This window comes from Choloepus didactylus, chromosome 13 (genome assembly GCF_015220235.1).
Source record: "Choloepus didactylus isolate mChoDid1 chromosome 13, mChoDid1.pri, whole genome shotgun sequence".
Lineage (NCBI taxonomy): Eukaryota > Metazoa > Chordata > Mammalia > Pilosa > Megalonychidae > Choloepus > Choloepus didactylus.
Window position 1 is genome coordinate 52,859,839 of NC_051319.1, and position 17,019 is coordinate 52,876,857.

General features: G+C 45.1%; 1 protein-coding gene across 4 annotated transcripts in view; it reads right to left on the reverse strand.

Moving 5' to 3' along the window:
- MCC (MCC regulator of WNT signaling pathway) overlaps positions 1-17,019 on the reverse strand; it is a 621,876-nt gene that overhangs the window by 57,286 nt on the left and 547,571 nt on the right. For all 4 annotated transcript variants that reach the window (XM_037800700.1, XM_037800699.1, XM_037800701.1 and 1 more), the window contains 3 exons: positions 14,998-15,138; positions 13,238-13,341; positions 9,819-10,002 (listed from right to left, as the gene is read on the reverse strand). In XM_037800700.1, the coding sequence (XP_037656628.1) occupies positions 9,819-10,002; positions 13,238-13,341; positions 14,998-15,138 (429 nt within the window). The remainder of the gene's footprint in view (positions 1-9,818; positions 10,003-13,237; positions 13,342-14,997; positions 15,139-17,019) is intronic.

Consider the following 17,019-nt stretch of genomic DNA (forward strand, 5'->3'; position numbering starts at 1 on the left):
AAAATACTTCTGGCACTATCTACAGATGTGTATCCATGTTTGCAACTCACATGTGCACGCACAAGCACATACATGCAGCCCAAACTGCTGGCAGCAGTCCTACGGGGCCGAAGGCTGGAGGATATGGATGGGAGTGAAGGGGAGAGGGGGGGGGTGCTTTGCTCTGATTACTTGAATCTTGTATCATGGAAAATGTGTGTATAAAACTACTACAATAAAAACTTAAAAAGTGGGGTGTCCCTGGGCCTCCCCAGCAATGCTTGCTGCATCATGTTCAGAATACAGTGTTCACCACAGAACTCAGGCGAGTCTGAGGACCCTGGGCTGCCAGGCTTGAGGCGCACCTGGGCTAAACCCAGGGCCCACGAGGCCCCGTGAGGGTTTCTGGGGGACTGAGACCACCCTGAAAGTATGGGCATGATGGGAAGCTGAGACCACTGCTCTCAAGAGGGCTCCAGACTTTAGCAACAGTGGGCAGGTTGCCCCCACCTGCTCAGAACGAGCCCCACTGTCCCCGGTCAGTCCTCAGGGATTCTGAGGCCAGCACTGACCTGCCTGTGCTGGGCCTACTTGATTCATGATTCATGGACTTCATGATTATGGGAATGATGGCAGAAAAACAAGCTGGAGCCCATTTAAGGCTCATCAGAACAACCAAGTTAGCACTATCATCTCTGCTGTTACGGATTTGGAAACTGAGGCTCAGAGGCATTAAGTGGCCACCACCCTCTCATTCTGTAGCCCTGAACTCTCCCCACAGTCTTCCTCCATAGGCTGTCAGCTGCCCCCAGCCCAGGCCTGCCCTCCTCACTTCACACTGGATTAGCAGGGATGGGCCCAAGACACGGACCCAGCAGCTGCAGTCTCCTCCCCGCAGCCTAGGTGTGACCAAGGGCAATTCCACTCTGACACATGGCACATTTCAAGAAGACCAGGCTTCCAGAGAGGGAAAGGGTGAGTGAGCTCCGGGTGGAGCACTGCCGTTCAGCTGGCCGTCCGTATCAGGAAGACATCGTCCTGGGGTCTGGGTGGCCTTCAAGTCCGAGAACTCCTAGGACTGGACGCTCTTTGGGGCTGCCCGTCTCTCCCTCTGCTCCATCAGGACAAGGCACAAAGGGAGTGAATCAACCTGGCCATCACACTCCAGCATGTCAGAGGATTGCCTTCACCTGGGCCCCAAGTATCTTATACGCTCTATAAATTGAGAGGCAGCATGACTCAACATTTCTGTGCCTGTTTCCTCCTCTAGAAGATCCGGGCAATAACAGGACATACCTCATAAGGTCATGGTAAGGACTAAATGAGGGAAAATATAAACTTGAAAACAGCGCCTAGCAAGAGCAAGCACTCAATCAACGTGGCTATCATTCGTTCAGTAAATGTTTGGGTATCTACTATTGGGCCCTCTCTTCTAGGCACTGGAAAAATCCCTGCCATCACAGAACTCTAACAGGGGAGATGAGCAAGTAAAATACACAGTACATCAGATGGTGAGAAGTACTGTGGAGAAAAATAAACCAGGGGAGGAACATGGGCGATGCAAATTAGGCATGGGTTTCTATCATAACCGAGTTGGAGGAAAGGCCTTATTGATAAAGTTACATTTGAATGTACCTGAAGGAGATGAGAAAGGGAGCTTTGGGATATCTGGAGGAAGAGTGACCCAGGCAGGGGACAAGGCAAATGAAGAGGCCCTGAGGCAGTGAACTTGGCTAGTGAGAATGAGACTGTGGTGGACGCTGAGTTATGCAGGGGAGAAAAGTGGGAGACTAGGTCAGAGGGGTGGTGTGCGTGTGTGTGTGTGTGTGTGTGTGTGGATGGGGGTGGGGGGAGCAGGGTGCCAGGTCATGTGTCTTTTTCTCTAGAATTAGAATGGAAACCACTGGAGGGTTCCTAATAGACGAGTGCCATGATCTGCCTTACATTTTAACAGGTTCCCGCTGCCTGCTGTGCTGAGGAGCCACAGGCAGGCAAGGCCAGATGAGGGGAGACCTGTTAGGAGCCACTGCAACAACCCTGGGAGGGAAGGTGGAAGGTTGGATCATGGTGGGAGCACGGACGGTGGTGAGCAGGATAGAAACGATTCGCGTTAGTCATCATTGTTTTCTCAAGCTCTGTTTTGAAGAGGTTGAGGTGGGAGAAGACAAACCCTCCAGACGAACACTTCAGGTGCTGTGTCCTCATGATACAGCCTAGGAGAAGCGTGTGACAGCGAGCATCCCCACAGCAGAGGGCACGGGGGAGCCTGCGGGAGCGGCAGAGGCTGGGGGCCACGTCCCAGGGAGCAAAGTTCCCTCCCTCACGTTCTCCCTTCATCAAAGGGCTGTCTGCTAACGGCTTTGTGATGGGCCTGCCTCCTACAATAACAGAGAAGTAGGACTTGGGAGCTCCCCTGCTCAGACTGTGGAGGCACAGCCATCTAACGCTCCACAGACCAATGAACAACAAAATTAAAGCCAACTCCAGTGGTGCCACTGTTCACAAAGCATTCCACAGGGCTGAGTGGGGACGTGTGCTCATGGGCACTGCGTGTTTAGACAGTGGGTAACTTTATGACCCTAGGCTTTCCTTTCATTAAAAATTATATAGAAAAATTTCAAATACAGAAAAACACAGAGAATAATCAACACCCCATGTACCTACCACCCAGATGACATTTCTGTCCTATTTTCTTTGGTCTCCTTTTTCAATGAAATAAAATTAACCTTCTTGAAGCATCCTTTATTTTCTTCCAATTTAAAAAGAAATTGCAAAATTCAAAGAGCACCAAAAGCTAGATCTCTCTAATTATTCTGCAAGCACCAAAGTGATAATATTTTGGCAGATTTACTATTCTGCAGGATTGGCCAACCCCTGAGGCTCTCGAAGTGTGGAAGTGTGGTCCCTGGGTTTGCAGTATCAGCAGCACCTGGGAACTTGTTAGAAATGCACATTCTCAGCACCCCTCCTCTACCCAGACCTACAGAATCAGAAACCCTGGGGGGTGGGGCTCAGCAATCCGTTTTCCAAAGCACCCTCCAACCCTCCAGGTGATTCTCATGCACGTCCAGGTCTGAGAACTATTGGTCTACCCCTTAGGATAAGTGGGCATTTGATGGTAACCTGCAAGGTAACTGGACTCAGAATTTCTAGGTAGAGGCCACTATGCATCCTGAGTTGCTCCCGTGGATGCTGGCATGACTACGAGCAGGTATTTGAGGTCAGACAGATGTGAGTAAACATTCTTCCTCTGGCCTTTCCTAGCTTTATGGACTAAATTGCCTCATCTTCCTGTGCTGTGGTTCCACATCTGTAAAGTGGGGGTACTGACAGTTCCGACCTTCCCAGGTTGTGGAAAGGATGCAATGGATCCTGAAGCAGGCAGGCCCTGTAGCCACAGGGCACTCGCCTTGGGGGAGGAGAAGGGAGTGGCGGCCATTTTCCTGACAGCTGTTCCCGCGGCCCACGAAACCCAACACAGTCCCAGGGATTGCTCCCTGGGGATGTCAGCCATCTATCAGGGCATCCAGAGAAACTCTCTCCGAGGGAGGAGAAAAGAAACAAGTGCTTGAGTGGACTTGAGAAACCACCTAGAAATGTGTGGGAGAATGTGCACATGGGTGGAGAGGGACCCAGAGGTTCTGAGATGCCCGGAGCCCAGCCCCTGGCTGGTAGGGAAGGCTTTTGTTTCAATCTGTTTGCTCTGGGTATAGTTTTCAGAAAGGGGGAAAAAAAAAAAAAAGAACAAAGACCTCAGTCCACGGATCCTACCCTGCAGGAAGCTCAGAGCAAAATGCTTTTACCCATGGAAAATTTAATTTCTAAATAAGCACCAGGGAACCTCAGACCCACCCGCTTCCCTCTCTCCCTTTTAGGACAGCAGCAGGGAACGGTTCAGGTGAGGTTAATTACAATTCTGCTTTATGCCCTTAATGTCCCACTGCTGAATATGATTATGACAATGGTAAAAAGAGGGGAAGTTACTGGCCTTTACTCTGGCTTGCAGACAAAGGCTGGAGGTCTCCTGAGGGCTTGCTGTCAGCTGCTGGGTGAGGTTAAGTCATCCATTAACTCTCCCCACTTGGAATGCTGGATGATCTCAGTAGTCAAGGGGGAATAAATCACTTTCTGTGTGGGACTATATTATTTCTCCTCTTCAGGGTGGGGGCTGTATGTGCATGTGAGGGGATTGTGGGGCTACCCCCCAAGAATGGTGCAGCTGCACATTTTTGCTTTATGCTCTGGTTTTGCAAGGAGCTAGGCCAAGATGCTTGGGTTTCTCCTTTCCATGATGCTCACATGGTGCTGGGCTGTAGTCTCATCCCTTAATTGCCAGAGGATCCTTCCAAGCACTGCAAACACGTGGCCTGCAGCCAGGGTGGAAACACAGATGTGGGGCCATGGACTGCCCCACTCTCTGCCTGCCCTGTCGGTTGCGTAATGTTTTACTTACACCAGTCACTGGTTTCAAATATTATCTCTTCTGTCCCTCTCCACCATGTCCCATCACCATCCTCAAGTTAAATCTGCATTCTTCTCATTAGAAGAAAAATTCAGTTATCTTCTGCTTCTACAGCTGATCTTGGCTGAAAACTAGAAGAATATTTCATTTCTCCTGACTCAAAAATAAGACATTTTTCCTGAAATTTTTATTGGCATCTGACCTGGCCCCAGTTAAGATCTGATTTCCATTAAGGAGTAGCTCATTTTTTGAAGGAAAGTGCTATGAGGCTAAGTTTCTGTTTTGTTGAGCATTTGGAATTTACTTGGAGGAGGGGGTCAGTTTAGCTGACATCTGGCCACTTAAGCCACTCATAAGTGGTCCCACTCTTCCAAGCAGAAGGCTGGACTTCATCAAATGACTAAATCTTTTACTGTGTGCTGTGGGCCACCTTCTCTTTTTTGACAATGAAAGGGCGCTGTCACAAAGTACTAAAAAAAACCATAACAAAACCCCAAATCTCTTAGATCAATATTCTCTCTAATGGTTATCAGAATTCACCAGGAGGAGAAACTGAGGATAAATGAGGGTAAATTAACTACTAAAATATGAGTACGGGAAAATCTGCTGCCACATAACTAAAGTACTCAAAAACTGCCCGGTTCCAGAAAGCTTCTAAGAACTTAGCTGACACTGGAAGTCGAAATAAGCAAGTAAGATTTTAGGAGACAGATTCCATTCGTGCAGCCATTTTTTAAAGGTGCTATAAAAAAACGGTGTTTGGAAACCTGGCCTCTCTAAAACAAGTATTAATCCATTCCTGATTTTGTTTTTGATAGCACTCCAAGAAAGACACCATCTAGGCCTCACAGCAATACTATTGTTAACACTTTGCCAGGCATTAGAAAAATTAAACCTTATAAATGATTTTCAAAATCATTGATAAGTAAAGAGATGCAAATTGAAATATTAAGGGGCATTTCTGCCTACAGTTTAGCCAAATTGGAAAAAAAATTATACCATCCATTATTGGCATAATACTAATAATTGGATCATGTTTGGAGGGCAATTTGACATTTGAAACAATCATTTTTGAGCAGGCAAATTCTACTCCTTAGTATTGGTCCCACAGAAATTGCACAAAAGTGACAGGTATAGGACAAGGTGCATGGCTACAGCAATGCTATAATATGGGAAACTGGATACAAATGTCCAACAAGAGGAAAGTGGCTAAATAATTACAGTATCACCATCCAACAGAAAACTGCTGCTATTAAAAAGAACAATACATACAGAAAGACGTCTAAGAAGATAATGATAATGTTAAGGCAAATAAGCAAGACAGTCCATATAACAGGATCTTCATTCGGTTAAAAAATAGATGTAGTCACACTTTTATAGCCATCATGCTTCAGTCTGCCGAGCACACACCTTTCCTCTTCTTCTGGGAACTATCCCTTCTCTTTTCCATCCCCAGGATTCCTGTGGGAATTTGCTGTGGCCCCACCCTGCCATGGCTACAGCTGATTAGGATGGGCATCTGAGCCCAGGTGGGCAAGATGCCACCTTCCCCAGGAGTTTTTTACTTGAGACCAGTGAAATCAGCCTGCCTCGTGCACAAATGCAGGCTGTGTGCTGTTTTCTGGCACCTGGAGAAGCCGGCCTGCAGGCAAAGTGTGGAATGAATGCCCTGTGCAGGGCCACCCAAGCCAGATGTAGAACCTGGCCTGGCTTTGCTCAGGTGTCTGGTTCTGCAGCTGCTTAGGCTTTGTAACCCTCTGCCCTCTGGTTATGCAGCTACTGTGTGGGAAACCCTTGTATTCTTCTGATCAGCCTGGTGTTGCAGTTCCTACATGGGATACCCCATACCCATCCAATCAGCCCCCTTTTAGTGTAAGGTATTGAGCACACTTCTCTTATTTGCAACCAAGGGTCTTAACTAATAAAAAAATTAAAAATGCACAGTTATCTCTATGTAAATATACCCCAAATTGTCAGCAGTGTCCTTTCCAGTAAAGGTCCTAGCACGGAGAACTTTTCCTTTGCGTACTACACATTTTGTAATGCTTGGATTTTAACTGAATTTTTCAAATTCTTTTGAAATCAGGAAATCAGGTCTTAAAAAGGGGGGCACAAAATGTATTGCATGTCTCTCTCTAGTTCTCATAGAACCTAAAAGATAAGTAACATTTGAGTGGGTAGACTGATCGCCCACACAGTCATATTGATGAACAGGTCTGAGCTGGACTTTAGAATTTACTAACCCTTCTAAGCATTTATTCCAAGGACTTTGGACAGACTCTGCTGACTCTTGGATAGGAAAAGCACCTCTCTTCTTCAGAGGGTAAGTAAAGATGTCAATTACAGCAGCCCTGGAACTTGTTGCTGGTAGTAGCATAGGCCTGTTCTAATTGCATGGGTGTGTCAATCCATCCATTCTTTCAATGGACTGTCCCCAACTACTTCCTATCCAGTGGAACTTTTTCCTAATCAAGGCTGGCTTAGAGGGTGAGGGCTGGGCTTCCCGGGAGCTCCACCGCCCTCCATTCCCATTTGGGGATTTTACCAGCATGAGTGGTCAGCCAGGTGGTTTCCCAGAAGCTCACCTCAGGGCTGCACTTACTGTTCTCCCACGGCTCACCGTGGTCTCCACCCGACGTTGAGACAAAAGAGACTCACAGCTCCCGTCAGCGTGAGAGCAGACTTGCTGTAGCTTATTCTGCCTTGGCCACATGTTCTTTTATGGATTTAGATTGATTGTGCTCCCACAGACTGAGCTGAAATTGTGATGCTTGAGGCAAATGGTGACTTTAATTAAGAAGTTCTATTTCTACTTCCCAACAATTAGTCCATTTGCCTCTTTGTTTTTGTTGTAGGCACAGTGATAAAACTATTCAGGCAATCAACATTACCTAGTTACCCTGTCCATTAAAACAATTACATTTTCTGATGAGGCGATGGCTATATTTTCAAACATCCCTGGGCTCCTGCCAACAGAGTTATCTGAAGGCTTGGCTATAATTTTTATTCTCTTTATTCCCTCTGCTACTCCTTTCCAAAACCATTAACCCTCCTGTCATCGGGAGCTGCCTGAGAGTAGGCTGAAAGGCATCGGAGGCCCGACACTCAGCATTCCTTTCCTGAGACCTTGCCCGACGGCTGACCAGTACCCTGCTTGGAATTCTTTAGGCCAGATGATCATGGCAGAGTAAAGAACAAACGTTTATTGGGCCACATAAAGCACCAACTCAGAAAGTTCCTTTTCTTTCTTTTTTTCATAAACTTGACATGGCAGAACACCTGAGCTAGAATGGCAAGATTTACAAACAAAATTGCTGCAATTATAATTATGAAAGAGGTCTGACGGTTGGGGCTTTTTTCCTGAATCCATGTGTAACATAAAACAGTCTAGTTGTATGAGGCTCTAAGAATCGCCCCACACGAATGCCCTGCGTGCGGATCTTTTGTTCCTTCTCTGAACTGCTCTGATTTGGGTGGGTGCATGAAAGTGAATTTTTAAAGAGAATTGAGTGGAATCTGAGATAAAGGCCTCTGCGCTTTGACTGGAAGATACATCAGAGACCAAAATTAGTTCAAAGGCCATTCTTTCATGAGATCATCCTTGAAAATAGAGACTCTATGTTGTGAATTCATCTAGACCTGCAGATATATATTACCAAAATTTAAATTTCTCTAACAAAACTGTCTTTAAATCAAGGCTCATCTATACATTGAAGTATTTCTAATATATGTTAAAAACAAACAAACAGGGTCTCTATGAAATAGATGGTGACAAAATGTCTCCACTTCTGACTGACTCCAAATTTGTCTCTGAATTAGATTAAAACAATGAAATCATTCTTGGGGGCGGGGAGGTAGGAGCAAAAGCTCTAGGGGCACAAATCTTATAAACTACTGGAGCAGTACAAATTCCTTGTCAACCTAATTCTAATGTTCACTAATTCAACCGAAAAATGTCACTGACAATGTTAGAACTACATTTCTCTTGTAAATGAATATGGAAATTATAGATTATACACATCTGGAAAAGTCATTAAGAAATGCATCTGCTTTCTGTATTTAAACAGAAGAATCTGGTTTTAAAAATTGCAACCTGTGTTTCAACGAATAAAGCAATTGTTGCTGTAGTCATGAGGAAATAACTCCCTCGTGTCTATGGGCATCCGGCCAAGTGTAATATTGAAAATGTCCCCTTTCCTGTGACACCAGGTCCAGGACAGGTAAATGGATGTGCTGAGGCAGACGGCTGGGCCCTGCCAGCGGGAAGCAGATGCGAACATTAAGTCGCTTTTGGGCACCAAGAGAACACCAGTATATCCTCTTTGCATTTTGAGATTCAATCTGCCCTTATGTGGTTCTGGTCACCTGATCTCAGTTAGACACTGTTTTATAATGTCATGGGAGCCAACATAGTGAAGGAGCAATGCACTCGGTGTTGCAGTCCTGGGTTAGAGTCCCACTCATCTATAACATGTGAACTTAAGCAAGTCAACTTACTCATCTCCGAGGCAAGATTTTCTCACCTGTGAAAATGGGTTAGTTACCCCTCCTATCTTTCATGATTTGAGGATCACTTGAGAATCTCTAACAACGTACTTCTAGATGAGACCTGGCATTTAAAGGGAAGGCATTCATATTTTAGGGCTTCAGGGGCAAAAAATGAAAAGATAACCAGAAAAGACTTCATTCTGATGCTCCTCCCCACCCCAAAGAATCAAATGGCTTCAACAAATTATATTTAGCAAGGTCTTCATTGCCTTCCTCTCCATTTTTTTTCAAAGACTAACTTTAGTTTTCTAGATTCACAGACTGTTAACTCAGGTTCAAGATTTAAGTGTCTATTAAGCACACGCTGTGAATATGACATCACTCGTTGAGGCAAAAGAGATGGGAGAAGATGAGGCTGTTGCCAGAGAAGAGCTTATAAAGAACAGAGGCACATGATGAAGGGCAAGTAGAGTCTGGAAATAGGACATGGTGGTCTGGGCCTTGGGTGTTTAGGGACCACACGTAGTCAGTGGATCTTGGCTATTCCAAATCCTTCCTGGAAACAGGAATTAAAAGACGTGTGAACAGAACAACATGGGAGAAAGAGTACCCAGGGAAGTTTAGGTTCCATTTCTACCACTTTCTTGAGCAAATCACCCCTTCACTCTGGGCTGCAGTTTCCATGTCGACAAAACGAGAAGACCCCCTTTCTAGCTCTCCAATTCTGAGTCTCTGCCTCCTTCTTAGAGTAGGCACAGGTTTGAGGCTGAAAGTTGGCCCTTATCCTAAACTGGGCAAGCCCTGAGAGCCAGATCACTGCACGTGAAGCCAAGTGAACAGATTACATGTGAACACCATGCCCATCTCATGGCGGAAGGCTAGGAATTACCTGGTGTGGCTGTTGGAGGAGAGGCTCTCCCAGGGTTGCACACTGCAGCTGGCTGCTGCAAAGGCTCCCCCGCAGGTGCCGTCCAGCTTCATCAGCAGGGCTCTGGCAGCGTTCTCAGCCATCTTCCGGCAATCGTGAGCTCGCTTGAGCATCTGAGTGATGTTTTCATCCCCTGACTGGTCTCCTACATTGCAGAGAAGCCAACGAGTTAATCAACACAGGTCTGGATAAGGCAGGCGGTGGCGGGTGGGAGAGGGGGAGCTTGGCTAATCAATTCTCAGTTACTTGGGCAGAAGTGGCTCGGTGGAGAGGAAATGGAATTGGACAGCCAGTGAAGAGATCCACGTTCTGGGCTTGGCTCTGTCACTTAGCAACTGCATTTGGGAAGATATTTCTCTGCTCTGGGCTCCACTTTCCTCATCTACAAATGAAGAGGTTGGTCAATGTGCTATTTGAGGTCAGTTCTCAGCTCTATGATTTTCTAATTATCCAGGCTCCTGCCTTCTCCTCCCACTCAGTCACAAGTCTACTGTTTGGCCATTCTTCTGTGTGTTGGCACTTCTTTATGAGTGAGGGCAGGAGAAATGGAGGCAAAACTGTGCCACATCTCCACATGTCTACAGCTTTGGTTAGAGCTGTGTATAGGCAAGAGAGACCAAAAAACAAAACAAAACAAACAAACAAACAAAAACCTGAAAAATGGCCCAAATTAGGAAGCTAGAGTTCTCAAATTCTCTGTAGCAATGCTATCCCTGGTCTTTCTCTCAGCTTAGTGTGGGGTGGCCAACCCAGATGCCTCCAGGAGTCAGGTAATTGGGCTGGGGCAAGACATCAGGGACTGGTGGGCATCAGCACTGAGACAGACAATGAATTCCCTGCCCACAGACGTTCACATCCTTGTGTTCTAAAAAACAGTGCTGGCCAATAAATGACCAGTTTATTACCTCTGCAGCCTAGATCCATGCTTTTTCAAATATTTTCAAGTGAAATCTTATGCCAAAGCTTCATGTACAAAACTGGTAAATGTGAACTGGTTCAAGGGGCAGGGGGGATACACTGAGCTTCCCCACCCTCCAAGCCCATCACAGAGGCCTACAGAAACTCCTTCAGCTTCCCAGGGCACGGTTTGAAAATCACTGGCCTAAATCATCTAGAATGAGTGTAATGAGCGCCTGGGAAGGCACAAGAAACAAAGAAAAAGACCGTAATGGTTGGTACTGTGGGTAAATGTCACCGGTACTTGCTTTGCTGTGCAACAGGATGGCACATTGGGCCAGAGTGACCGGTCAACTGCCAGTGTCAGCAGACAGAAGAGAGAGATTTGGTTAAGAGCTGCTAAAAATTAAGCTGACCCCCGGCTCTATGTGTGTCACAGTCTAAGGTTCCCTGGGCCTCCCTCGTTCATTTCTCTGACAATCTTCATGCCTTTATCTTTCCACAAATAGAGCAGTTTACATCTTACCAAATGATTGCTCTTTGAATTCTGTTCTGAGGTAGGCATGATATTACTGACTAGCCTGTCATATAAAGTATATATACCCCCTACCCAGTAGTAGGTAAATAGGAAGCATTTCATTATTGATTTTTAAACATTTTAAATGCAGATTTATTTAAGTCCTGTCAGCATCTACCAAGCAGCTGTGCTTATTAGGTACAAGCCTAATAAAAGGTACCTCTCAGGAATAGAATGGTTTAGATATTCCTATGATACAAACTGCTTGATTTTTTTAATTGATCATATTCCTTAATACATATATTAAAACACACACACACATACACACAAAACTCTGACAGCAGGCCCAAATCATTTTAAGATCTGTTTCATATGAGGAATAAAGTTTTATGGTTCAGTTAAAAGAGCCAGAAAAAATGAGGTTTCTAATGGAAATGCTGGCAGAGTTTCTCCTTCTGGGCTGGGATGATAATGTTATTTAAACAAAAAAAACAGAGGGAAGATGGCCACCCATATAAATGAAGACCTGCTTTCTTGTTGGGTAACTTGGATATGAAGCAGGAAATTAATAGCCAGGATACTTCCTTTATTTCAGATTTGCTTCAGATTCTCATACATGTCAAGACTGAAAAGGGAAAACCACACCTTTTTCTCCTGTGAATGTTCAGTGTGAAAGTGAGGCCCCAGGCAGGGGGGGAGGAGCTGGCAAGGAGAGGGAGATGCATTTGGGAGGGGCCCTAGTTGTGACCTTTTTATAGGGTGTATCCCGGAAGGACAAGGCCTCAGGGAGGCCCACAGCCCCTGAAGGTGGATGCACAAAGCCCGTCTATGACAGATGGTCACCCTGGATGGGGATACCTGCCCTGCCTGCACTGTCCATCTTTGGCTCCAGAGTGAGCTGGTCACTTCAGCTTTCTGTTTACTTGCCATCACTTCCCCAAAGAAGCTGCTATAGTGTCCAGGACTCAGCAATGAAAGACGGCAACCCTTCTTCCTTTATCTCTTTTCCCTCTCACCCGCTATTTCAATTGCAGTCCTCCTCACATCACTGCAAGGCTCAGGGCTACAATTACTGGTGAAGTTTTAGCAAATGCCGCCATGCAGGATGCCACACTTGTATCTTCTTCAATTATTTACATACCCCTTCCACTTACTAAACACTGAGAGCTAGAAGGGAGCCAGGGCAGACCTTGAGGTACAAATCAGACCAACGGGATACAGGACCACTGTCTTGGAGGAAAGGGAAAGTAAGTGTGTGTGTGTGTGTGTGTGTGTGTGTGTGTGTGTGTGTGTGTGTGTGTGTGTGTGTGTGTGTGTGTGTCAGCAGACACCCCCGGTGTGTGTGTGTGTGTGTGTGTGTGTGTGTGTGTGTGTGTGTGTGTGTCAGCAGACACCCCCGGCTCTACTGCAGGGCTGAGGCTCACCAGGCTAGCATTCTACGAGGCTGACAAGAACAAGAACAGGGTGTAAAACCATTTCCTCTACTCACAAGAAACCCAGGGACAATGTAGCGGGTACTCGTGCTTCATTAACTACCCAAAAGGACAAATGTTGAGAAAAAGCAAAAACAGTAAACAGGAAGACAAAACAAAGGCCTCATGGGCAGCAAAGGGGTCCTCAGCAACCAGCAACTCAGGGAGAGACTTTGGGAAGCCAGCCCCTTTAATCACTAACGTGGGCCTCCTGCTCCATCTGGCACTATCATCAGCCCAGGAGAATACGTCTCCTAAGAGGGGCTGTTTGTTTTAACTTGTCTGTAATTCTGTTTCCACTCCAGTTCTTACCGCATTCAACATAAACAATTTACTCACTCAGTCATGAGGAAAAACGAAAAACACACTTGACAAGCAAATTTCATATTGTCAGGAGATGATCCAGCACCAATGGCTTAGATGGGGGGTAGCAGGGTAAAAAGGCAGGGAAATGAGATGAGGATTAGGGATGGAGGGCCTCGGGTAGCACTCACCAGCAGAGGAGCCCACACCAGCGGCTCGGAACTGCCCCAGGATGAGGTTCTGCTCACTCTCGGCCAGGGCCAGGAGGAGTTCATAGGCTTCTATGCACTGCTCACTGCAACACAAGCACACAGACTCCTCAACCGCAGGGAACAGTGAGCATCTTCCAGTGCCCGTGCCACTTCCTCAGCCGGAGGTGCCTTCCAGCCTCACTATCCGCCTAAGCAAAAGAAACCACCAGTGGACAAAGCTGGTGGCTTGTTCTACAGTTACCTCCTCAACCCGTTCTAAACTTTACACTAGGATACAGAAAAATACAAGAGATGCAATAAAGTTGGGAGAGGCAATGGTGTTGTTGCCCTTTGATGATCAGCTAAAAGGGAAGGTAAAGCATGTGCATAACACCTGCATGGTCCCAAACGAGATGCCCGCAGTAGCAAAATTTTGCCTTTAAGCAAATAACCGATTAGCCACTCTAAGCTGAGCAGAGGAAATGTTGCTTTTGTCAACATTTAGTTGACAGACCATCTGTTTTGTTCTTTTCTTTCATCTTTCAAGGAAAAGCTCTAAGTATTGGCAGCTCCTCCTTTCAAGGGCAGTCCAGTTTTCATATTACACACGCTGGGATAGTTCTTCATTCAAGATGATGCACTGAGGGGAGGGACTGTTTTGATGAAAGGGGACTGTGGGCACAGAACAGCCTGTTTCAAGAGTAATCGCAGAAGGATTCTGTGTTTACTTTGGTGTGCCTGCAAACTAGTATGACTGTTCTCTAGCTTCGGTCTCATATTTTTGGTTTGATTTTGTTTTCTGAGGAGGTAGCAATGTTTCCTAAAACAATACTGAACTTTTTAAAGGATGCCAAGAGTAAGCTATAGACATTACTCTGGGACCTTGGCAATTGTGCCTCAGTGACGACACTAAAAGAATAAATCTATGAAAATAATAAAGCATAGTTTTATGGCTATCAATCAAGCAACATTTAAAAACAGATAAATCCCAAAGCTGATGAGGCTGGAAAAAAAAGTGGTACATTCATACACCACTTGCCCATCAATGAATGAATCACAGTTGTTTAAACTGGCTTGTTTTTATGGAAGAAAACTGGTGGCATGCCTGAAGAGCCATGAAAATATTCATATCCTTTGATCTATAATTTCTGCTCCAGGGATTTTAGCCTGAGGAAAACATTCAAACGAATGAAGGTATTATCTGTATTAAATTATTCACCATAAAATAATAGGATATTTTAAATATCAAAAGTCTGCAAAAGTCTAAATGTCTTTTAGAGAAATGAATAATTAAAATCATACATAAACTTGATGCAATGGATAAATGCAGACAGTTAAGCAAATTGAAAAACTATAACAAACTGAAGAAGAATGCATTAGATTTACAACAATGCAAACTATATATGAATATGAATAAAAGCTTGAAGAAACAACAACAAATTGTTTACAACAAAAATGAATATTTTTAGTGATATTACCTAAAGGAAAAAATATTTACATTGCACAGGCTAATAGAAACATACCCATTTACGGACACCATACTCATTATCTTTATTTTCGTAATGACAACAGGGGTACTGGCTGATTTTCAATATTTATCACACTTTTTGTACCACACTTTTGCTGGTACAATTCCCCAGTTACATCTTCCAAAAGCCTGTTGCCTACTTCTTTGCAGAAGGTTTCTGTGGATGCATCTCTAAATTCAAGTGGCTACAGAAATGTAGCTGTGTGCTCCCCAACCCTGACGGCCTGCCCACCTGTACTGTAAGGCCAGCCGCAGCGCCGTGGCGTTGGATTCGTACTTTCCCACCAGCATACTCATCCTCTCGGCGTTACTTTTGCATTCCTCCAGGGTTATGGTCAGGAGGTCGTTTTGGGATTTGAGGTGTTCAATACGGCTACAAAGGAAGAAAATCATTTTCACGATTTCACACACGGATTTAATTAATTTGGCAATATGTCAAGAGTCTAAAATGCATGTTAGGATGGGGGCTTATGAGATGTCTTAGCAACCATAACTGACACAAAATTATAAAGGAAGCAACTCTAAGTAAAAGAATCACTGGATTCTGCATGAATTAGGAATAAAGAATAAGTCCCCCAGTCACTTCCCACCCAACCAGCCACATGCCTGCTCTGTTTGCCGTATGCCAGAATTCTGTGTGAGGTTCTGAGGAGAAACCCAGTGAAGGTGACAACCACCTGACCTTGAGCCCCCACGAGGATAATGTCTGGTTCACGTCAATAAGCCACTCTCCACTGGGCAAATGAAAAGCAGTGTCATAATAGCTATGTTTGTTGAGCCCTTGCTCAATAATCCTCCCAATAAACCTTTGAAGTAAGTATTATCATCCCTATGCGTCAGATGAGGAAATAGAGACACAGGAAGTTAAATTAAGCTTAGGAAATTTACAAAGTTTAGATTAAGCTGGTCCTGGGATTTGAACCTGGCAGTTTGGCCCCAGATTGTGTATTCTTAACCAATTGCTACAAGAGCAGAAGCAAAAGATGAATCAGTGAGTGAACAAGAAACTGCCCAGAGGGCCTCTCAATGGGAAATGGACTAGGACCTGCAGAGATTGTGTCCAAAGCTTCTCTCAGGTTAGACAGTTTAGTTAGTCTATTTCCCTATTGTGGGTTAAATTATTTCCCCCCATAAGATATTCTCAAGTCCCAACCTCTGGTACCTGTAAACGTGACCTTATTTGGAAATAGTCTTTGCATATGTAACCAAATTAAGATGTGGTCATTCTGGATTAGGGTGGGCCCTAATCCTATGGCCAGTATCTTTATAGGAAAGAGTAAAATCTGGACACAGGAACACAGAGACACACAGGGAGAACACCAAGTGAAGACAGAGCCAGAGACTGCAGAGATGTGCCTACAAGCCAAGGAATGTCGGGGATTGCAGAGAACCAGCAGAAGCTTGGAGGCAGCAACAAGGAGCCTCCCTTGGAGCCTACAGAGAGTTTGGCCCTGCGAAAATCTCGGCTTTGGACTTCTAGCCTCCTGAACCATGAGAGAAAAAAATTCTGTTGTTTTAAACAACCCAGTTTATGGATAATTTGTTACAGCAGGCCTAGGAAACTACTGCCCTCTCCTAACAGAATATAAGCTTCAAGAGAGCTTCCTTTGTATGCCAAATAGCTTAGCACATAGAAGGTGCTTCACATAGACTTACTGAATGGCAAAACACAACTTTGAGTGGGTATGACCCTCCCCATCCCCCACAATCATGAAGCTAAAGGATCTCATTTTTTTAGAATAATAGGCCTCTAACTTTCAGGTAAGTAGTTAAATAGCAGCTATCAGGACATACCGGTAGCTTATTTCTACCACCCCACCCGGTTTTAGCAGCAGCTGTGGCCACACAGAGGACAATGGGCAGGGGTTGGAATTCTGGCTCGCTGTTTAATAGCTCTGGACCCAAGGCAAGAAATGGAACTTTGAGTCTTTGTTTCCTCATTTGCAAAACAGGCCTATCCTAACCTCACAAGTTGAGGATTATGTGGTCTGTCTAGGAGAGCCCTTTGTAAGCTGTTAAACACCAAAATAATGTGAGCTACAGGCACAAATATTTCCCCCTTCTTTGGTCTCTCTTGAGTGCACATAATTGAAGAGAAAGGTTCAGCCACAAAACAGGCTTGTTAAACCCTGGAATCTGTAGGTAGGAGATCCTCACTAAACCAAGGGCCCCCTGAAGGCATTAAAGGAATTCATTAAATTGCGAGGGCATATCTGATTCAATTTTAAGCACTCCTTGGGCAGTGATACTTAAA